Source organism: Perna viridis, chromosome 1, assembly GCF_037379345.1.
Source record: "Perna viridis isolate PV_CMFRI_1.1 ecotype Kerala chromosome 1, ASM3737934v1, whole genome shotgun sequence".
Lineage (NCBI taxonomy): Eukaryota > Metazoa > Mollusca > Bivalvia > Mytilida > Mytilidae > Perna > Perna viridis.
This window is the reverse complement of record NC_142445.1, coordinates 68,288,649-68,312,715: the sequence shown is the minus strand read 5'-3', so window position 1 is coordinate 68,312,715 and position 24,067 is coordinate 68,288,649. Positions and strand designations below refer to the sequence as shown.

Sequence of the window (24,067 nt, the reverse complement as noted above, 5' to 3'; positions counted from 1 at the left end):
GTGTGCTTAAGATGACACATAAAAAGCCAACAGGCTTAAAATGACGGTCTGGATATAAAAACATACTTAGGAAAATCACTCAGTGAAGTAATGGACTTTAAAAAATAAAACTTGATAATAATGCATGGCAAAACAATCAATGGAGAGATAAGCCATCAGGGGTCTTTCACAGCTTACTTTAAGGGGCAAGACCTTTGGGGGATCTCTGAAAGTATTTAATATTTTTTATTTAGGTTATAGACTGGTGCATATGCTGCATTTTACCATATCCATTTCATATGTATCTGAAATCAAGGGAGATAAGCCATGTATTGGCAGTGAAGTCTATCTCCTTTTCGAGTCATCCAACAGTAATTATATTCCTTCATGCAAATTAACATATTTACCCAACATTCCTATAAAATTTCATCAAAATTCCTTGAGCAGTTTAGGAGTTGTGCTTACAAGGTTATAACATGTAAAAGCCTTAACTACGATTATATCCCTTTGAAGTCCTCCAACAGTAATCAAATGCCTTCATGCACACCTACATATTATATTTAACCTTCCTGTAAAATTATATCACAGTTCCTAGAGCAGTTTAGAAGGAGTTGGGATTGGGAGGTTGTAATATGTAAAACCCTTAATTTGGATAATCTCCCTTTGGAAGGCAATAATATTCCTTCATTCACATCAACATACAACACACAACGTCAAAGTAAAATATCATAAAAATCCCTTGAGCGGCTTAGGAGGAGTTATACTTACAAGAAGTGTGGACAGACAGATGGGCAGATGGGGGGATTCATATATACTCCCCAAACTTTTTTGTGACAACTGAAACTCACACAACCAAAGTAAACAGTAATACCAATAATATGTTAGAATATGGTATAATTTATTGCTACTATTTACAAATGAAATCTTATTTGATGAACATCAATTAAAATACAAACACAGATAAAACTGGAATATGTAAATATCACATAAAATTGTTAACGAGTGAAAGCACAGCTCTCAAATAAAAATCTCAATGGACACATGTAATATGACGATTCAACTTGAACACTTGGTGATAGACATGATTTCAGCTTAGCCTCTCCTTCACAACAAAACATGACATGAATGACAATGTATATTTTAGGGGGGTCTAATTATATTCACTGACCAATGTCAGCTAAGGGTTAGCAAGTAACTTTCATGAAGGAAATTAAATATGTTTCTTTTCAAAAGAAGACAAATAGGGTATTTGATACATTAATCAAACGAAGCAGAAAGGTGTGTCTACTTATATTTTGAAAGGACATCAACTTGATGGTTGCTCTCTTCATATTCATTGAAGGGACACCATACTAATATTAAGACATTCTTGTCTTTATATGAACTGTGAAAAGGTTGATTCAATCTTTGATTGTTAACAGAATATCTACATTGGGTCAGCTAGAAACAATTACATAATGGTAATCAGTTTTTTGTTCTACTGCTTTATTACTCTAGCAGCAAAGGAAAAACAAACAAAATAAAACAAGACACAAAAAAGAAATTTGTTACACTATTTCAATATTGATTATAAGTAATACACACACTACCATTTTCACATATACCAGAAGCTATCACAATGCATTATATACCCTTTCATAGATCTTACAACAAACATTTACTGAATATTGGAGTATATATTATGTATGCTATTTGTAGTTTCTAACTATGTATGCACTAATAAGCAAATCAAACTGTTTACAGTAAAGAAAGTAGAAAAACCTGAAGAAAAAGCCCCTAGCATTTTTTTCCAAAAAAAACTGGCAAAAAATATTGTGCCAGTGAAAATTATTTGAAAGTAAATATGTGTCTGTAGGGAAAAGTAGTAATGTAGAAGATGAAAAAATATTTTTAGTAAAACTAGTACTTCAAAGCTCTACGCAGTCAAACTCCAGAAGGTAAGTGTAATCATGGGAATCAAGATCCCAGTGAAAATCAGTCCAAAGAACCAAATAAACACAAGCAACAATTTTGTGAATTTATAATAAAACATAATGTTAACCTAACAACATATGTTTGAAATTTTGCTAACAACATTTTATGACTTTATTTACAATTGACTAGTTTCACTAATACAATGCATATTTTAAACAGTACATGTATCTATAATTCATAGCAAGACTATATGGACATGGATAGTTACATAGTTACAGAAAAACATACAAAAAAGTGGGCATCTAATGCGACATTAAATGATACCCCGCCACATTGCAAAACATTTGTGTAAATAATATGATCAAACTGAAGTTCAAATTCGATATTACATAGTACTTTGCCACTTCCTGTGGTGGGTATAAAAAATTCTATTTCTCAAATAAATATATAAATCATCCTGTGTATTTTGTTTTCATGCGATAAAAAAAAAGACGCAATAAAATACAGCGTGACCTTCAACACAACAGACCTTAAAAGAATAACAAAAACCAAGGCTGTACATTAAAGGAAAATTACATGAAATAAACAGTGGTTGAGCACAGTACTAAGGTTAAGTTTAGAATAAACATCATTTATTTCAAGGATTCTTCATAAAAAATGCACCAGTTTGCTCAAACTCAATAGTTCACTTGGCCATTAATGAGAAGTACATATAAATCAAACATCATAAAGGAGTAGAAAACATGTACCTCTTTAGCCATTCAATTTCCTTCATTCTCTTTACCAAACAAAATGTTGTCTTAGCATTTTGTTTACTTTCAAATTAACTTTGAAAAAAAATAAACTAAATTGTCCAGTTGAAGGTTAATACAAAATTTATTCCATATTCAGCAATTCATAATTTAAAATGTTTTCTAGTGAAAAGAAGAAAAGCTATTTTTATTGAAATTTTTAATTCCCATAACAGAATAGAAAATAAGAGTAATAAATGGTATACATACTCTTCATCTTTTTCTGATTAACATTGGAAATGGAGATAATATCAATTAGTTCATTAGCAAAAGCTGAATTTTAAATATCAATGGTAAAATGTTGAAATCAACAACATCAAGTAAACATCTTTTTCTACAATATCTAATTAGATTGGTCGATTAAAAGGACATTTCTATATAACAACGCTAAAACATCTGATGTAACTTGCATAATGAGTTTGGCACATTTATTCACAGCTTAACATATAATGTGTGCACAAATATCTGTCAAATGTTGTACATAGGCTTAATAGGAAAATTTCACCCTTTGAACTGATTGCCTAACATCTTTGTATCACATACTAATATCATTTGATATAATTATTAACTTCATATTTTGGCAGAACTAGTACAATTATGCTAAAGAGGTGAATTGTTACACAACAAACATTCTAACCTCATACACAACAGATAATATAAATATTGCACATGACGTAGCACGGTCTAGTTAGGTCCTGGCTAAACGTTGTACCTTTCTCAACTGCCCCATGCATTCTTATCATCAAACTGTCAAAAACATGTTCATTGTTACTAATATAACATATCTATTACAATACAATTATTACTTTATTATTGTCCTCAGAAAGACAAAAGTTATCATTTTATCCTGGTATTTTCAATATTTATATGAAATTATTTTATAAATTTTCTTGAGTTTATTTTCAATATATGCACAGAACTTATTGTTTTTGGTCTGTATATTGCATCTTTTGAGTGCCTTTGTATTCTTTCTGTCAATAATAAGTCTTTTCTAGAATTTTCAGAAAAAATATCTTCTTGTGTACCTATCTACCAAGCCATAAAAAAAGGACAAAAGCATTAGATAACAGATCTTACCTTTCCAGGACTAAAATCAGCAAAATTAGCAAATGCATCATTTCCAGTTGACTTTCCACCCCCTGACCCTGAAAATGGGTCATTCCCAGCAAATGGATCATTCCATGTTGAGTTAGCAGCTTTATTAGGATTTGGACTAGGAGTTCTACCTTTTGGAGGAGCTGGTCGTGGCGGAGGCTTCTTTTTATCTTTTGAAGGAACAGGTGAAGGTGCACTCTTTTTAGATGGAGATGATTTAGGTGCAAATGGATCATCATCACCAAACAGTGTTGCTGGTTTCTGTATTTCCATACAAAACAAAATTACATCATAATATCAATTATTGCAAATAAACAAATAAAACAAAATGAATGCCATACCTATTGCTAACAAAACTAACCTGCTAAAAAGAGCCAAAGCAAAAGTATAGAATATGATATGGAGTAGAGAAAAAGAAAAAAAAGCTGTTTATTGTGTTTTTTTAAATGCCCACATGAGGCATAGTGATTCAGATATAAATAGAACTACTACAAGTTCCATCTTCTTATAAATTGTTCTGAATGCAGATCAACTGACTTTCCTTACTATTGTTACTAAGATAAATAGTGATTCATGCTTTCAAAAACCTATCAAATTTACTTTTATTGAGAAACAGTTACATACCACATAATAAGTCTTAGTTTTTCATTTTGTTGTTGCACGTTTGAGATAAAAACTATATGATTGTACATGAAATTTACACTTTCAAGAATTACCATTCTCGATTTGGTTGTTTTTAGTGATATATAGTGAATGATTTTTTTCCAAAGACTATATCTGTATGCAAAAAAGGTCTATATTTACATAAAAACATGGCAATTAGATGGAAAAAGCACTGTTTGATCAGACAGATTTTTCTGCACCATAAATCACCTCTACCATTGGAAGTGTCTGAATCTTTACATGTTTTTATGATATATCAATATATATTGTCATGTTAACAATTATCTTTCTATGACATTATCTTTCATGTTAAACTTGTATACATGTATCAACACAGAATTCAGCACTGCATTTCTTGTCAACATAATATGATATGACTTACAGAAGGTTTATTGCCTCCAAATGCATCAAATGAATCATTAGGTTTTTTACTACTGGATGATGATGATGAAAATGAACCACCACTGAATGGATCCATACTATCAAATGGGTCATTCTGAAACAATAAAGGAGCATGGCAATAACAACAGAGGCTACGTACTCTCCATATATATAACAAAATCAACACTCTTAATGTCAATGAGTTTTGACGATAAATTGCTATTGGCTTTGAAAGTAATTTGGAGTGAAATATCTTCTCTCTTTTGGTTGGATAAATGTACAGTTTTATTTGAAAACAGCGAGACATGATGTGAATATCCTGTTTTTCAAATGTCAAAACCACAATATATTTACCTATACATTGTATATCTCTCTATTTGACAATATGCACACCCTGAACACAACATAGACTTCTCTAGTCTTCATAATATGATCCTTGTAGTAAACTTCTTAAATATAAGTATATTAGTACTTACTTTACTTGATGTTGAAGAATCTCCTAAAGAACTTTTAAATGGATCTTCACTACCAAATGGGTCTGATGAAAAACCACTTCCTTTAAAAGGGTCATCTAAAAATCAAAGAGAGTACATACTATTTTAATGACAAAGAAATAGAAGATAATATCCCCATTGTCACAAAATTTTTAACTCATCAATTTTAATGACATGTTAAACAAGTTTTTTGTCATCTACAGTTAAACTTATAAAGTATGATTCATTTAATAGTATTACAGACCTGTTCAAGCTATTTTAAGACAAAGCATATTTTAGTCATATTTTATGAAAGTGAATCGTAAAATCTTACTTTGTGTTATTTTAAGAAGGGTATGATGGAGAGATTTGCAATTCATAAAGTGTATTTTGAAGTCAGAATTTGTAAAAGAAACACCCTGAAATTGTAGGAGTAAACAGGTCTGGTATTACTTAACATCATTCCTCCTAACATTGGAATGGTTCAAACTAAGTGACATTGTAATCCATCATCACCATGTTTACATTGTCAAATAGGCAGACACTATAATATCAAGCTGATTGCCTTTATTGATTTGACTAAAAACCTACGCCTGTGTTTCACTGTCGAACTAATTTGAAATCCTTTTGCAGGTTACCAATTGTTTGTATTTAAAATTGTGGTAAGTTACTTAAATATCATCAGAGAATTTAAGTGCCACTTTGAAACAAAGAAGGTAAAATAAAAACTGCATTTTCTTGTAAGGTAAAACATTTTTCTAATTAAGTAAATGAACCATAAGTACTGATGATTGATTTTTTTAGCTGGTAATATCAAGAAAGACAACTCTGACTACAAAATAGCATGGTAATAAATAAAAAAAAAACTAAAATCACTCACTGGGCACTGAACTGAACGCAAGTTATTTTTTACATAAAAGCACAAGACACGAAGCCAAATATGATACCAAAAAGGAGGTCATTTGTAAAAGATATTTAAATAAACAACCTAATTAGGCTTCAAAAATATTCAGGAATTGATTTTTGAATATTTGCAAATTAAAAGTTAAATAGTCTCTGGAAGTCACTCTATTCAATAAAGTGGAACTAAAAGTGGATCCTTTAAAAGAAAACAAAAAAAAACCTTTTATTCATCATTTGCTAAGTATGATTGGAAACTACCAAGTAGTTTCTTTGGATTTGATAATAATAGGATAATTAATTGGAAAGAGTAAATAACCAACATATGATCACCAGTGCCGAAGAACGTCTAGATTTGATGTGTGTGTGGAACTTGTTATGAGTTCCTGGTCACATTTATGTGGAACTTGTTATGAGTTCTTGGTCACATTTATGTGGAACTTGTTATGAGTTCTTGGTCACATTTTGGTTAATTATCCTGTTTATCATAAAATAGATTTCCTCCATTATTATTTGCTTTTTCAACATGAATTTTATTTTTGTTAACGGTGGATTGATATTCAAGTTGTGAAGTTTTGGTGGGAGAAAGTGCAAGAGTGAAATTACCTTTATTTCACAGTGTGAATTTTTTTTTTTACACTGGGAACATTTGGTAAATCACTGCTATCTATATAATAATCACAGATATAGTTAACCATGGACAACAGACGGTGACAGACACAAAGTAATAACATCAGCTCACATGGACATGTGGCCCAGGTGAGCTAAATAAGAATTGGTATTTGTATATTTGCTTACTTTCTTTAAAAGGGTCTTCACTATGGAATGGATCAACCTGAGCTGTTCCTCCTCCTCCAAAGGGATCTTTATTTTTAAATGGATCTTCCTCAAAACCTGAACCTGTACTAAATGCACTAAGTGTGCTGTGTGGACTACCCAACTGTAAAGTTAAATGTATCTTATGAGATATTGCACTACCTTACACATCTAACAAAAAAGGTAACAAATCAACAATATATTCTACACTTATTTTTCTTTATCTGACACTGATACGAAGAATTTCATAATCTATTCATGTAATTCAAAATGATAGATTTTACTTAGTACATAAAAAAGATCTACAATTACATTGCAATACTTTCAAAATACACTTTGAATTGATTTAATACATTATAATAAATTAGACTTTTTGAAATAATACTTTAATCTCTAATAGAATTCAATTCAAAATGAAATTCATATTAAATAATCTTACAGTAGCATTTGTACTCATGTGATCATCTGATGACATTATACCAGAAACTTCCCCATTGACACCTGGGGTAGCACAAAGTCGATCTTCTAAGTGCTGAAGCTTAACTTTTTCCTGCAAGAATAAAATAGAAGCTTCTAAAGCTTTGTTTTAAAAAATATCTCTAGACTTCATAGTATGCCAAATATTGTACACAGACTGAAGAGTAAAATAACATTATTATAGCGTAACTGATTGGAAAGAATGAAAACCTGTTGCCAAAATACAATCATGAGCACTTAAAAATGCCAAGATTTAACACATGTGCGTAGAACTTGATCTGTGTATAGTTAAATCTCTAATGTTTCTCAGCATGAGTAATTACATTAACGAAAACCAATTGATTATCCTATCTACTCTACAGATCAATCATTTATCGCTATTTTCAAATAAATTATATATTTAATGATCAGTGGATTGATATTTTAAAATAATCAGTGACATCATATAATGTTAACATTACAAGAGAAAAGAGTTGTGACATTTTGAAGTCCAAGAGAGAAATTACAGAAATTATTCCTATGTGAGTTATCAAAATAATTACACATAAAACATTCAATATTTCACTGCTACATACATGATAATGTTAAACCATTGACATAAAAGATCTTATTCATTCTGTTCATTCACTGATTTTGTGACAAACATGCAAGTCCCTAGAATTATGATTCAGCTTAAAAAATAAGTTCAAATTGTTAAGTATTGAATCCAGGTATATTCTGTAAAATCATTATAAGCTTGTATGACAAAAAGAGTAATCAAGGGAACCAAGATTATAGCGGTAATCAAAAGAATGCAATCCAGGGACAAAGACCAAACATGGAAAACAGACATACACAACAAAGAACACAAAGTAATTAAAATCATACACACAAAGCAACAAAAGCAAATGAGCAACTTGGACTCCACTAAAACTGGGAACATAGACCAGGTGCACCAGTAGCATAAGTGTCCTCCGCTTTTCTAGAAACACCCACTTGATTGCTCATAAAAAGTCAAGTCCAGGGTAGACAAAAGAGGAAAAGAAAACTATGACACGTTGAACAAATCAGTTTTCATGGTGCTGATGGATACACCGTAACGATCCACAAGTTCAGGATGACGACCATAAAACTTCTGTAGTTATGACTTCAATCTTGTAGCAACATAACCCTGCTCTAGAAGCCTATTTGTTAGAATTCTAGCACGATACAAAAAGTCCGTATAGTTTTGGCAAGCTCTGGCATAACGTATGAGTTGTGATATGAACACTCCATACACAGGTGCTGAAGGGATGTTGCCACAGATGAAACGAAAGTTGACAATTCTGAATGAAAAGTCATCATGTTTGTCGTAATGTTTGGTCAATAGTTTTCCTTTATCATCGATTTCTAAGTGTAGGTCAAGATATGAGGCTGACTTCACAGTGTCTGTAGTATCCTTTATCTCAAGTTCTTGGGGGTAGATTCGATGTATCAAATCCACAAAATTAGGATTGTTTAAAGATAATATGTCATCTACATAGCGGAAACTGAGATTGAAGGATCTAGCTAAAAGACATTCTTTCTTTCAGATCAGATCAGCTATAAAGTCAGCCTCATAAGAGTAAAGTAATAGGTCAGAAAGTAGAGGAGCACAATTTGTTCCCATTGGAATGCTGACCGTTTGTTGAAAAAAACACATCCACCACACTGGACAAATTAAAAATTCCAGCATTTTGTAAACATCTTCTTCTGTATATTTGGAAGATGTTTTCGTATTGTTTCTTACAAAGTATGAGGAATCCCTACCAAGAACTATAGATTTGTATCTAGGTGTACCATCTTTTTTGATAAAACAACGATGTATAATGTTTTTAAGTCGGTATTTTAATTGAGTATGGGGAATAGAAGTATACAGTGTTGAAAAATCATAGGTTTTAATAGTCTTGAACTGATTGTCTCCAAAAGATCTTTCAAATTTTTCAGGATCCACATTGAATTAATACCACTATGGGAGTAATAGGTGTTGTGGTAGGACTGTAGACCCTCTTTGAGAGCTGTGAGTATAGAAGTTAAAAGTTTTGAGACAGGTTTGGTGGTACATTTTGCAGATCCAGCAATGTAACATTGTTTGTATGGGTTCTTGTGGAGTTTAGGAATCCAATACATAGACAGTAAATCACAATCATCCTCCTTGGTAAAGAGACCGAAAAAGGATAACAGATTTATGGTATACCACAATCTCTTCTTTGGAAAGGGTGGTAGCAGTATAGGTCTTATCACTGCTATTATTCTCCACGTCTACCTCTGATAATAAACATAGGATGTAAAACATTTTGCAGACAAAAACAACAAAAACAATGTTGTTTTGGGCTTTGTCTCCTGGTACAACAACATATTTGTCATGTATAGTAGACAATGTTTTTGCTACATCGGGGTCTTTGAAAACTGATGTAGCATTGGCACTCATTGACCTACTTGAACTACCATTCATTTCAAAATTAACGGCCTTTAATCACTCTGACAGAGAATCAATGTCTTCTTGTTTTCATTTTATCCATTTTCTTGCGTAGTCCTCCACTGCATCCATAAGAACTTTAAAGTTATAATTCCAAATTAAGGAGAATGGTTCACGGTACTTGGGACCTTTAGAAAGGATATTACGCAGATATTCATTTATGATGATCAACAATAAAGACAGAAAAATATCTCAATGATTTCAGAGTATAGTAGTAAATAATGAATATCAAATTTGAAAAATATGTGAACAGTACCTGTTTACAATAGTAACATGTGAAGTGAGAATAAAAAGTTATTTATTTGAAAAAAAGTCACATATTTTTTTTAGTCTGGTAGCTTGAGACATTTAATTAATGGCATGGACAGTGATTTGTTAAATGAAGCCAAAGTAAACCATATTTCAGTAATATATTTTACAATATTTAAAAAATATGAAGTGAATTCATTATTTTTTTAACATTAAAAGACTTTAAGAAACCTTTAGTGATTCTCAGATGGATGGCTCTTCAGGCAGTATTACTGTAGGTCAGATTTACCTGATTCTCAGATGGATGGCTTTTTAGGGTATGTATTACTGTAGGTTAGATTTACCTGATTCTCAGAAGGATGGCAATTTAGGGGGTATTACTGTAGGTGTAATTCACCTGATTCTTAAATGGATGGCTATTTATGGGGTAGTGCTGTAGGTCAGATTTACCTGATTCTCAGATAGATGGCTTTTTAGGGGGTGTATTACAGTAGGTCAGATTTACCTGATTCTCAGATGGATGGCAATTTAGGGGGTATTACTGTAGGTGTAATTCACCTGATTCTTAAATGGATGGCTATTTATAGGGTAGTGCTGTAGGTCAGATTTACCTGATTCTTAGATGGATGGTTATTTCAGGGGTAATACAGTAGGTCAGATATACCTGAATCTTAGATGGACTGCTATTTCGGGGGGTAATACTTTAGGTCAGATTTACCCGATTCTTAGATGGATGGCTATTAATGGGGTAATACTGTATGTCAGATTTACCTGATTCCTAGATGGATGGCTATTTAGGGGGTAGTGCTGTAGGTCAAATTTACCTGATTTTCAGATGGATGGCAAGTTAGGGGGTATTACTGTCGGTGTAATTTACCTGAATCTTAAATGAATAGCTATTTAGGGGGTAGTGCTGTAGGTCAGATTTACCCGATTCTTAGAGGGATGGCTATTTAGGGAGTATTCCTGTAGGTCAGATTTACCTGACTCTTAGATGGATGGCTATTTAGGAGAGGTAGTGCTGTAGGTCAGATTCACCCGATTCTTAGAGGGATGGCTATTTAGGGAGTATTCCTGTAGGTCAGATTTACCTGACTCTTAGATGGATGGCTATTTAGGAGAGGTAGTGCTGTAGGTCAGATTCACCCAATTCTTAGATGGATGGCTATTTAGGGGTAGTGCTGTAGGTCAAATTTATCTGATTCTCTGATGGATGGCATTTTAGGGGTGTATTACTGTAGGTCAGATTTACCTGATCCTCAGATGGATGGCAAGCTAGGGGAGTATTACTGTGGGTGTAATTTACCTGAATCTTAAATGGATGGCTATTTAGGGGGTAGTGCTGTAGGTCAAATTTACCCTATTCCCAGATGGATGGCTATTTAAGTGTTAATACTGTAGGTCAGATTTACCTGATTCTTAGATGGATGGCTATTTAGGAGAGGTAGTGCTGTAGGTCAGATTTACCTGATTCTTAGATGGATGGCTATTTAGGAGAGGTAGTGCTGTAGGTCAGATTCACCCAATTCTAAGAGGGATGGCTATTTAGGGGGTATTTCCGTAGGTCAGATTTACCTGATACTTGGATGGGTATTTTTGTAGGTTAGATTTACCCGATACTTAGATGGTTGGCTTTTTAGGGGTATTCCGGTAGGTCAGATTTACCAGACTCTTAGATGGATGCCTATCTATGGAGTAGTGCTGTAGGTCAAATTTACCTGACTCTTAGATGGATAGCTATTTAGTGGTATTACTGTATGTTACCTGGTTAACTTGTGCCTGTATCTCTTGTTTTGATTTAGCAAACATATCTAATTGTTGTCTTCCTGCATCTATTTGTTGTTCTAACTTGTTCTCTTCTTCACGTAAAGTATTTAACTCTCTCTTTAATTTGTCTAATTCTTCTTCTTGATTCTGTACAGCAAATGAATGATCAAAGTTAAGATATTGAAGGTAACAAATACAAATATCCTGAGGCAACTAAACAACCATTTAGATTTAACAATAAAGTACTTCACATTTTATCTAATGTACTTGTTTCATTATGAAAACTGTGTCTTAATACTAAAATGGTGAGAAGAAGTAATGTTTTTATTTTCAATTAATTTCACATTTCATATTATTACCAAGCTATGTTGACAAATTCATACAGTACAACAGAAAAAAGCCTTCAACTTGTAATTTTTAACTATTCCATGTTCCCCTACCTCAAATGTAATAATTTTCCGATATAAATATATATCATAACTTTTATTGACAAACCTTCATAAACTGGGCTTGATTGTCTATTTGGGAGTTTAATTTTCCTATTTCACTGTCCTCTTTTTCACATTTGTCTTTCATATCCTGAACATTAGCATTTAAATCAGATTTCTGAAATTAATATTATAAAGTAGATGAAAATGTTGGTATATATAACATAAAACTGTAGTAAGTTTGGTTACTAATGTATATATCATTTAAGGTTATATAAAATCATTGCATATTTCTTTTCTTTGCACAACCTCAAATGTTTTAAAAAGAGTAAACTTACATCACAGATTTTTAAGTACATCTAAAACCTATGAAGTTTTATTTGAACAAAAATAATTAAAACCTTTTCATCTAATTCATCAAGACATTTTTGAGCATCTTTTTTCTGGTTTTCTAACTGTTGTAGAGTAGCTGTGATACTATCTAATTCTTTTTGTAGCATCTGTACTTCACCATTACATATCTTTATATCTGCATCAGTCTGTAAATCATCTCTCTCTAAATTATGCTTCTCCCTAAACATACAATTTCAATGTGAACAAGTTGACAAATTTGAAGATGTTTAATTTGAAAGTTCATATTTTTATATAGTACAATAAAATATTATTGGTATAAAGTAAAAGCTCCTATTATGCAGCATGTGAATTATTTAAAAACTCTAGTTTCTTCAGTTTCAAAACCCTGACAGAAAAATATATAAAATATGTTTCAAATATTTTTTCATGATTAACTGTCTATATTTTAAGTGAACCTTTTCATTTCCTCAATATCCTTTTGTATAACATCAAGTTCTTTAATGGCAGAGAAATCAGCAACATGACTAAATGGACCAGCATTAGTACCATCCTATAATATACACATTACAAAACATCCATAAATCAATCACACAAAGTCATCATATTGTAAAATACTTCTTGAGGCTACAAATTAATATAAGATTGGTGCTATCTGAAAGGCTCTAAAAATATTTTAAACTACAAGCCCTGTTTGTCACAGGAGCCCCCGCGTCATTTCTTAGTAGTGATTTTTTTTAGTAAATCAAATGTGTCTGTAAGACACTAATGATGCCCCTGCTCACTAGATTTTCAAAATTAAGAACATGTTTATTTTTGTATGAAGACATGGTTTGCAGATTCAGAAAGATTATGTACTGTTGGTTGATACAGTAAATATTTGGTATGTTAGGCAAAGCACTGCAGAAATACTTACGAAGAGGAAAAGGGACTGATAGATAAAACTGATGGACACATAAAAAAATGTTAATACCCCCAACAACAAATCCCTATCTTTGTTGTTTGGGGTATATTTCTGACAAAAATTACAAAGTCCAACTATTACCCAGTTCCGTAATATTTCACAAAAATCAGGATCCTATGACCCTGCACACCTTCATCATGTGTAGAAATATCCTGTAAAATATTTTAGATGTAGTTCAAAAACTGTACAAGGAGATAGCTGGACAAACCATGATCATGTGTAATCCGAACAGACGGACGGTCAGGGGGTAAATTAATATGCCTACGGTCTGTTTGTCAGGGGCATAATAAAAAAACCATAAGTTCATATATAGTGATCATTAACAAATTCAGAGATAGTTACAAAAATTCTTTGTCCAACATGTCAGATATTTTTATTTCTGGGGTTATGACTTCCATTTAACTGATCTCCTACTGTATTACTTTAAGCATTGCATAGTACCTAGGAGTAAATGACTAATTTATGACACCATTTTCTTTTCAATGGAAACATTTTGCCTATGCAATGTTTAAAAAAATCTTTATATTCATTTTATTTCATTTCTAGTTCTAAAACAAAGCATCTCTGTAAACAAAATAGGAAAATTAGGAACTCTTGGGAGTATTTTTATAAATTCCTAAATCAATGACTGAATGAGACCATAGTATGACTGAGCAACTATTGATGATTATAAGGTCTACTTGCCATTTCTATCTTATGTATCTATCATTAAGTATTCAACAGAGATGAAAGTGACTTCTGTTGAAATAATCTGAAGATCTAACCGGGGGTTTGCGGGCTGCCTTAAGCCCCCAAGCAGGGTCCAAGTGCACAGCCCTGGGGCTGAGTATGGTTTACACTTACAGTATAGGATAATTCTTGGTGATGTCAATTTTGTGTTGGATGGCAAAAAATCCATTGAGTGGCATGGGGCATCAACCTTAAGTCATCATTTTTTTTTCTTTTTCAACTTTTTCATTTTGGTTCCCTACACTGCCAATAAAGCTCTTTTTATCCATGAAATTTTAAGTAAATATTCAGTAATTGGACTAAAAGTGTGATAAATTCCCACATACAAAATATGAATTATTTTATCTAAATGAAATATTTTACAGAACCAAAATTGGATATAAAATAACAAGTTATAATGTTTTGAAAATTAGGATTCTAATCATGAAATTGTCAATTGTTTATTTGCCAACCAATCTGGCACTTAATGATATGCAAATCAATGAATATGACATCCCTAATGAGATTGGCGAACTCTCCTTTTTTGCATTTATTTGAGAAAATGCAAACTACTGATTTTTTTTAATACTGACACACTTTATAATTGTCAAATCAAGAAACTTGGAGAAACAAGACAAAAATCGATCTCCTTCACTTGATATTCGTCCTTTTTCTCTAATTTTTCAATGTTCGTTCCTTTCAGAAAGGTTGTTGATCCTACCAGATACAATGTCAACTGGTTCCTTTTTACGAACAATGCTTTTGCCACTGAGATAACAACTACCGTTTTTAAACCAGTCAAGACTGGTTCACGATTCAGTCGTTACCAGAATCCAATAAGGATATCTGCTACAGAACTAGTTAACAAAGTTTACAAAAGCCATACGGAATGTTCGAATAAAATATGCCAAGAATCATCCAGAAAATGGGTCTTTGCTGACATAATTTTCTGGATGATTTTTATTTAATCAGAAAGACAACCAACTGTATGAATGGACTAACTGTGAAAAAAATAGTCAAAATCAGCCCTCACCTCCTCTAAACTTTTCTCAACGAATTTACACTGATCTCAAAAATGACCAAAATGGCCCAAAAAAATCGGAAATCTGCGGATCCGCGGAAAACTTTCATCCCTGATTCAACTACTGTCAGGTCATGAAAATAAAGTTTACAAATGCAGGAGTATGAAAAAGCACAAGGTTGCTTCTACTACAAAAAATAATTAAACATTAAAATATCATAGTTACAGTAATGCCAAAAGCTGCAGTGTCTGTGCCACATCTGGATGAGGGCGGTATCATTTCAGGAGCTAACTGGGCTGGAGGATCCACACCTTTCATTTTTTTATCTATTAGATACATGGCTAGTGCAAACTGTTCTGCATTTAACTTCCCTATACCTTTTATATCACATAGACCCCTGAAAAAAATGGGGATAACATTGTCTAGTGCTTAAGGGAATGACAAGAATTCTTACATAATGGTACACAGAAAAATGACCTATGTACATGTACCACAAATAGTTTGGTCTCTTCTCATCATGGTGTTCTTTAAAGAACCATGGAAACTTTAATCAGGCACTACTAAGTATTTTGCCAAAACTATGCATTCAAATTATACAATGTTTAAAAAAATTAAAGTTTGTTGTCTTCACCGTTATCATGTCTAAACTACCAACACAGTTTCATGAAATTTGGTGCTTTTGTTTTTAAAGAGTTATGTTTACAAAAGTGTGAAGGACAGACAGACAGGGCAAAAACAATAAGTCTTGCAACCAAAATGGAGGGAGAGACATAAATATTTGTCAATAATGCATCTGAGATTGAATTTTATTGCTGTTAATTGCATATTACCATACCATATATGAGCAAGGACATTGTTAGGAACACCACTCTTGAGAAAGATATCTCTAGTCTCAGCTCCAGTAACATAACCATCCATATCTGTGTCAGCAGACTTAAACATGGCATCATATCTTGTCTTATCAGCAGCACTGACAACCCATTGACCAGTTAACTGAAACACGGATACTTAATGATATATTTGACTACTTAACTGAAACAAGGATATTTAATGTTAACAGTAATAGGGATAATTCAATGTCACCAATTAAGCTCAACATGCAACTGAGTTTTAACTGAGAAAAAGAATGTTCACATTTTACTAATGACTAAGTAACCTCTATGTTTGCTTCAGATACCTTAAAGAATGTTGTTCACCAATAATGAAGGAAGGACCATAGACATCACTATGTTCATTTTAATAACTTTGATGGTAAGGGCATAGTAACTTGATATTCTATATATAACCATTCAGAGGAACCAGTAAACAGTTGGTACAAGATTGAACTTTAACCTTACCGAAGGAGAATCTGATCTCTGTGTTGGTGTAGATCTCCCCCCTACAGTCATTGGTAGTACAGGTACCCCTCCAGGGAGAACAGGAACACCTCCAACAGGAGCAGCTTTATTCTTCCTTTTAGAGGGAGGAATGAGGGCTAGTGGTAATACTGATGGTACTGGTTCCTTCTCTATAGTCCTGTATACCAGATGCATAGCCTAATAACAAAGATTAGATCTGTATACTGTTACACAATGAAATAATTTCAAATTATAAAATTGTAAGTAAATGTCATGTATAAAATTTGAAGAAATTCTTCAAATAATACTTGAAAAAAAATCACCATGAGAATCTAAAACCTTTTCATAAAAGGTTTATTGTCGAAATGAATCAATGTTTTCAGAGAAATTTACCACACAGAATTCATCCCTGTCTAGAAATCCATCTTTATCTACATCACTCAGTTCCCATATATTTCCTAAAATATCCACAGGTAGCTTGGAATTCATCAACATCTGAAAAAAGATGAATAATGGTGGTAAAAACTAAATCTGTAAAAGAAACCATTCTAAGACTCACAACATCTAACATGATTAAACAACATTTTAGTGTTTGTGTGAAAAAATAGTAACAAATTGGTTTACCAGTACACTCCCATTATGTCTACTAAATGTGAATTTACTGATTATTGTAGAGTCCATAAAAGGTAGGAAAAAATTGTTGAGCTTTTTCCAACTTCTCTTCAAAACAGTTCGCGAAACTGACCTTGAAAAAATTTGTTTGTCTAATACAGAGAATATTATAAATAAATAAAAAAAAATCACCAACTGCAAAGTGGGGAAGTGGCAATTGTAAGTACAAAATAATATTTCCCAAATCTAGTCCGAGTTGTTCATTTACTTTTGTTACTTTGTATGTATTATTTTAGTTATTTTATGTTTTTTGTTGTGTTTGTCCATGTCTGGCCTTTGACCCTGAATTACATTCTTTTGATTTTTGCCAGAATCTTGGTTCCCTTGATTACTCTTTCTACAAACAAATAAGTCATAACTAAAACTTACTGGTTTTACTTTATCTCCTGACAGAAGACCATTGACAGGAACAAGATTGTCAAAAAGTTGGTCATATTTTGTTTTCTCCACTGCCTGAAGATAAAAAATATAACACCAATGTATAGACTGTAGACTGCTACTTAGAGAGTGATCTAATAATACTGTCACCTGAAGTAGATTCGAGGTCAATAGATTCATAGACTATCAATCAATTCAGAATGCTATACCAAGAAACCCCGATGTAATACTTCTAAAGGAGAAAGTTCAGTAAGGATTTGTTTTGGCCTCATAATTTGGGCATTTTTGAAAATTTGATTAAAGCTGATTTCTAGGTAGTAGCAGTATAGTAAAATGGTCGCAACACTGAATATAAGATGTTTTTGATGACATTTATGACGTTATTCAAGAAACCAGAGTATGCATTTATGTAACTTTTACAAAAACCTTTAACTTTTAACATTTCTGCAATTTTTTAAAAGGTTTTTGTGTCAAATGGAAGTGGCCACACATCTGTTGACTCAAAATATTTTTACATGAGTTGTAACTGACAATAATACACAAAATATATGAAGCATGAGAGTCCACACGCATATGGCCATGGTTAAAAGAGTGAAAAACTGCACCAAATTTGGTGTTTTCCAGATTTTTTGACAGATTTTCCCAATTTCAGCCAAGTCAGAAAGCATATATGACCATATATGTTCAAATTATTACCATAAACCAATCAAATCAACTATAAAACATATTAAAGAGCTGAAGAAACAACATAAAATTTTCTTCATGTAGACTTCGTTTTTGAGGCCAAATTTCTGCCCTTACCGAACCAACTTCTTAAATAAAATATCAAATTCTTATCAACTGTATATAACAACCAAATCATGCATAACCACAGATTTAACAAATAATCCTTACAGAACTAAAATCTACAACAACCCTCTCTAGGAGTACTAGTATATACATATGAAGGCAACATTTTATTATTATACTAAGATATTTAATTAACAGACCTTAAAATGATTCTTCTTTAACTTAAAAATATCCCAGAGAGTACTTACAGTAACTTTCCAAGGGATACCTCCAGTATTATCAGTTACAAGTTCATGTTTGGGAGTTAGATCTACAGGACCCTGAAATTTGATAATTAAATTATATTATTATAGTGATAGCAGTGTTTATCAAATGTTTCCTCTGCTATAATTTTGGTATCAAATTCTGATATTTCACTCTCAGACTTACTACACAACACAATAATCAACCCATCCATCACAAATTAAAAATTTATGTTGAAAACGGCAATAAATTATGAAGAAAATCAATATAATAAATAGAATTATGAATAACCATAATATATTACTCATGCTAAGAACACTTGCAGATTTTACTCATACAAGGAGGTTCCACAAACTTGTGAATCTGGGTGTTCCTTGACACTCTTGATCATAGCCTGGTTATTCACTCATTCCAATTTATTATCAAATTTAATCATAATCTATATATTATTAAGGCAAAGCTTTATGTTTAACAAACAAGAAGGACACTCCTAACCAAATGAACATAACAATGGACTATCACATTTCTTACTTTCAAAGTCATTAAATTTTGAATATGAAGACAATTCTTTCTTACCAAATTAGGCTGTGGTGCTTCATTGGTAAGACTCTGTGAGTTTAGATCTTGACTACTTTGAGCAAGTGCTACCATCTTCAATGCTACGTAAAATCCTGTCTTTTCTAAATAGCCTTTTCCTGTTGGATCTGAGAGATCCCATATCTGTAAAACATTTAATAATAACTTTCACATAAGATTGATTGATTGATGGATTAATTTATTGTGGTTTGATGTCTAATGGCAGTTATTTCACGCCAGACAAGAATGTTTGATCAATCAAATGGTACCTGCTTTGTCTCACTCACTGAATCAGATTTTTAATGTAATAGCTCACAGAAGCAACAGCCTGTGGGAAAGCATGCCATTCACACTCCAGATTAACATGCTACCACCAGACCATGAGGGCAGTTCTTCCATCATAATTCTCTTCTGTTTATTTGATGTGTAGCTTGTAAATGAAGTTAACTAACCTGTGAAAGTACTGTATCTTTAAGACCAGATTTCTTTAGGAAATTTGCAGCATCTAAGGCACCAATACTTCCTGTTTTGTTAGGATCAGCCTTAAATAGACAATAAGCTTACCTGATTTAAAGTGACATAGAACTTTATATGATATACATTGTTTCCTCAATTTTTGTAAGCACAATAATTTTTTTTGTTAGAATATATATTAAAAGTATATTAACAAAAGTATTTCTTTTTTTCGACTTTATAATGTGTGGAGCAATTAAAAATGCTACAACACAAAGTAATTACAGAAACTTGGGAGGAAATGATAGATCTTTGATTCAATGTTTTTTTTTAATCAAAAAGACATAAAAAATATATTTCAAGTAATAAGACAGACACTGGTGTGATTCTCAAAGTAACTACATACATATCCTCCAGACTATACGCATCATACGCATAAGGTCAGATGTACATGTATGGTTTGAAAGTATGAGTATACTTATATGGTCTACCACAAGACAGATGATGTTAGTGTTTAGACCAAACAAATATGTGTTTGTTTGTTGGTTATTTGAGCATTACCTTCATGTGCTTGGGTTTGTATAAATTGAAAATTCAGTAAACATACATGTATTTATTATGAATTAAATATTATATAACACCAAATTCAAACCATCACCATAGAGTCATAAGAACAAAAGTATCTGGAATACACATAATTTTGTTTTCATCAATCATGTTTTTACAAGAATGGCAGGGTGACATTTGATACTACATGGGACATAAGAATTTCTACATATACAATTTTTAGTTCTGCACTTTTTACATGCAAGTAAAAAACTTGCCAGTGTAGCTGTGGTGTGAAGTGAAATTTTCCAGTGTGACGTTTCAACTCTTTGGGACTAGAGTTCAAGGTACTTAAGTCATAGGAATTTTTACATTTGTTTTCAAAATTTTCTCATGGTGTTTTCTACAGTTTGTTTTGTAGTTTAAGTCCAGAATGTCTCTCGTCATGGTTGGACAGGACTCCATCGTCTCCTGTTGTCATAGTGTTTTCTGTACTTTTGGTGGATATTATGCTGTTTAGTATCAAGTAATTATCAATTAAAGTAATGTCATCTTGAGTAGGCCTACAGTTTGTTACATAATTTTGGCCAACTAAAGTAATGTCACCTTGAGTAGGCCAACAGTCTGTTACAGCATTGGCCAACTAAAGTAATGTCATCTTGAGTAGGCCTACAGTCTGTTACAACATTGGCCAACTTAAGTAATGTCATCTTGAGTAGGCCTACAGTCTGTTACAGCATTGGCCAACTAATGTAATGTCATCTTGAGGCCTACAGTCTGTTACAGCATTGGTGAACTAAAGTAATGTCATCTCGAGTAGGCCTACAGTCTGTTACAGCATTGGCCAACTAAAGTAATGTCATCTTGAGTAGGCCTACAATCTGTTACAGCATTGGTGAACTAAAGTAATATCATCTTGAGTAGGCCTACAGTCTGTTACAGCATTGGCCAACTAAAGTAATGTCATCTTGAGTAGGCCTAGTCTGTTACAGCATTGGCGTCGAGTTGTTCAATACTATTACATTGAATTAATTGGATATGAACAATACTCACGAAGTTTGGATATCGAAAATATGGAAGCAAGTTAAAGAGTGTGCAGTTTAAAAAAATACCAGACCTTCCATGTATGGTCCGACCAATTAGGCCTAGAAAATACCCATATGGTCCGCACTGTACATGTACAGTCCAAATACACATATGGTCAGGAACCCGTTATACAGGAAAAACTAACCTGGTTGTAATATGCTTCATATATTGGTCCATGAGATCCAGCAATCTAAAAATGAAAAAAAATCATTGTCTACAGGAAGGCTTTAAATGGAAAGTGTAAATTTTGTAGTGCAATTCATTCAACAAGATGAAAAATTGAATGCACTGAAATTTTATATTGACCATGTATTTTTCATTCGGCAAACAGAGAATAGTAACAGGAAAAAAGTCACAATTTTGGTAAGAAAATAGTCACAGGAAAAATATTGATATGTTCCATCCCTTGAAATCATGATCATCCTCAAAATACATCTAACATCCTAATAGTTATGGTTTCATGGCTCATGCACATGTCAATTGCAGCCAAGTTTTCTCATAACTATTTTCATTGCATTGTGTAAAGACCATTCATTATTAGTAAAACAAAGAAAGTTCGCTATGCAGATCAGGTCCTGGGTATTGTCATCTTTGTTCTGGTAGATGTGGCCTCCCACTTTTAAACAGAAAATTAAGAAACTAAGTGGCTTCCTTGCCAAATAAAAAAAATATTCATTTTAAAACTGTTTTGTTTTATTTAATTATCCTTTAATAAAATTCACTTTTTGACTTTTTAGACACCAATATGCAACATGTATAATTATGATTTAATTTCAGATTTTAATGATATAAAATGAATAATGAAATACATTTTTTATCATTTTTAGTCGATATTTTCTATAAAAACCCCACATAAATACCTCAATTATTTATTTTGTGTCATATTATATCACCAGCTTACTAAAGCAAATCTTTTTATGCAAGTGAATTGGTCAAACATGCAAATTTTCCACTTCTTGGAAAATCAAGGAAGTTTGTAGATATATTCAAAGTATTAAAATCGAAAGATAATTTAAGAGTTACAACATCCACAAAACTCTTCATTTTGTCAATTTTAATCATGAAGTATTTGTAAAAGAAAGAAATAGCATCCCTTACTGGTGAGCCAAACTTCTATTATATCTGATTATAAGTATTTCAATTTATTACAGGTAACATCCAATTATTTCCTGAAGTGCATGTATACCTTGACATTAATTTTGACACTAGATGACAGTATTTCAATAATTGCAAGATTGAATTTCATTGCATGTAAATAAATTAAACCTATTACCCACAAGTTTACTAAATAATAAGTTCAAATAATATTTGAAGATAATTAATGTTATAGTAGTACCAGTCTTTCAAAAAAAAGTACATAAGTTGTGTATATATATCAAAATAGGTAAATGTTAAATCTTAAATAACTAAGATCTAGGTATGAGTTTATGCTATTTCTTTAATATTTGTATACCACGACTACTTTTGAGACGGTGGTTCAAGGTACATGTAATGAATGCTCCGAAAAAAATAAATAGCTAAAAATTCTTGTCAGAAGTGACATCTTTCGTAAATAATGTATACAGTTAGGAAGTGATTGTTAGAATCTATAATGCAGATGCACAACAATTGTTATGATAAGAAGTCATTAATATTCCTGCAGGTCAAAACAACAGCAATACCATACCAAAAAAGCTATAGTGGATGCAGGCAGAACATCCATGGAAATATCATTATTATGCATAATTAAAGAAATCAAACATGAATTGAGTAAAACTTGCTCCATTCCTCATAGACCTTTAAATCATATTAGTATATTTATAAATGATTTATTTCATGTTGTCCATGACCATGTTCATGTAATAAATTTCTTCTTGCTGGTATAAATAATATATATGCCATAATGGAGTATATTTTTTAAGCTTTGTTAAATAAAAGGAATTTCACTGGCTTCACAGAAAACCAAAAGTAAGCAGTATAAGTTTAGATCCAACATGAGCATTTTGAGACGGCGAGTTTCGATTTGCGAAGTCTCGAACGCCCCAAAATCAGTTATGCGGTTTAGAGTTTCTGGTGTTGAATGGAATACAATGAACGAAATAATATTTTTTTTAGATAAAGTGTGTTTCGAGTGACTATAAATGTGGAATAATTTAAAAGCTGCAGGGGAAGAAAACTGTCAAAAGATTAAAACCTGTGGAAGTGGTGGAAAATTTGACATCTTGAAAACCGGAAATCGACAATGATTATTAAAACTTGTACGGTTTCGGTTATACCATGCATATTCCCGGAAACATTTGTACCGTTTCTTTTTTAAGACGTATCTTGTCACAGCTTTTGACATAGCTACGTTTAATTATTGAAATGAAAGAAATTTTATATGACTTACTCTGTGACGGACACATTGTGATAGCAATAGCTCACATGGCCTTTTCGCCAGGTGAGCTAAAAAGGCGGAGCAATTAAGGTCTAATTTAAATTCGATTGATTGCGAACTACATTAATGATTTGAACAAAGAAATACATTTATAACAAAAATAATGGTCAGTTAATT

At 32.2% G+C, this 24,067-nt stretch overlaps 1 protein-coding gene across 1 annotated transcript; it reads right to left on the bottom strand.

Moving 5' to 3' along the window:
* Nucleotides 1-856: 856 nt before the first annotated feature.
* On the bottom strand, nt 857-23,751 carry LOC148630107 (uncharacterized). Its single transcript, XM_088560884.1, has 20 exons — nt 23,708-23,751; nt 21,680-21,724; nt 19,902-19,991; nt 19,450-19,593; nt 18,879-18,950; nt 17,833-17,916; nt 17,185-17,286; nt 16,792-16,989; nt 16,290-16,447; nt 15,680-15,851; nt 13,219-13,313; nt 12,811-12,982; nt 12,477-12,587; nt 11,979-12,128; nt 7,452-7,562; nt 6,995-7,136; nt 5,300-5,394; nt 4,825-4,938; nt 3,762-4,040; nt 857-3,431 (listed from the first exon to the last, which is right to left on the bottom strand). Exons 1-20 carry the CDS (start codon nt 23,732-23,734, stop codon nt 3,402-3,404), a joined length of 2,391 nt encoding a protein of 796 aa, XP_088417010.1. The 5' UTR covers nt 23,735-23,751; the 3' UTR covers nt 857-3,401.
* Between the last annotated feature and the right edge of the window lie 316 nt (nt 23,752-24,067).

Bases quoted from the DNA above. Each gene is read 5' to 3' on its own strand.
- LOC148630107 (XM_088560884.1), bottom strand. From the start codon at position 23,734: ATGTCAAATTTTCCACCACTTCCACAG. The intron at 17,917-18,878 runs GTAAGTACTCTC...TTTTATCTTCAG, and splicing joins GTATCCCTTGGAAAGTTACT to GCAGTGGAGAAAACAAAATA. The intron at 12,129-12,476 runs GTTTGTCAATAA...TTTGCTGTACAG, and splicing joins ATCAAGCCCAGTTTATGAAG to AATCAAGAAGAAGAATTAGA.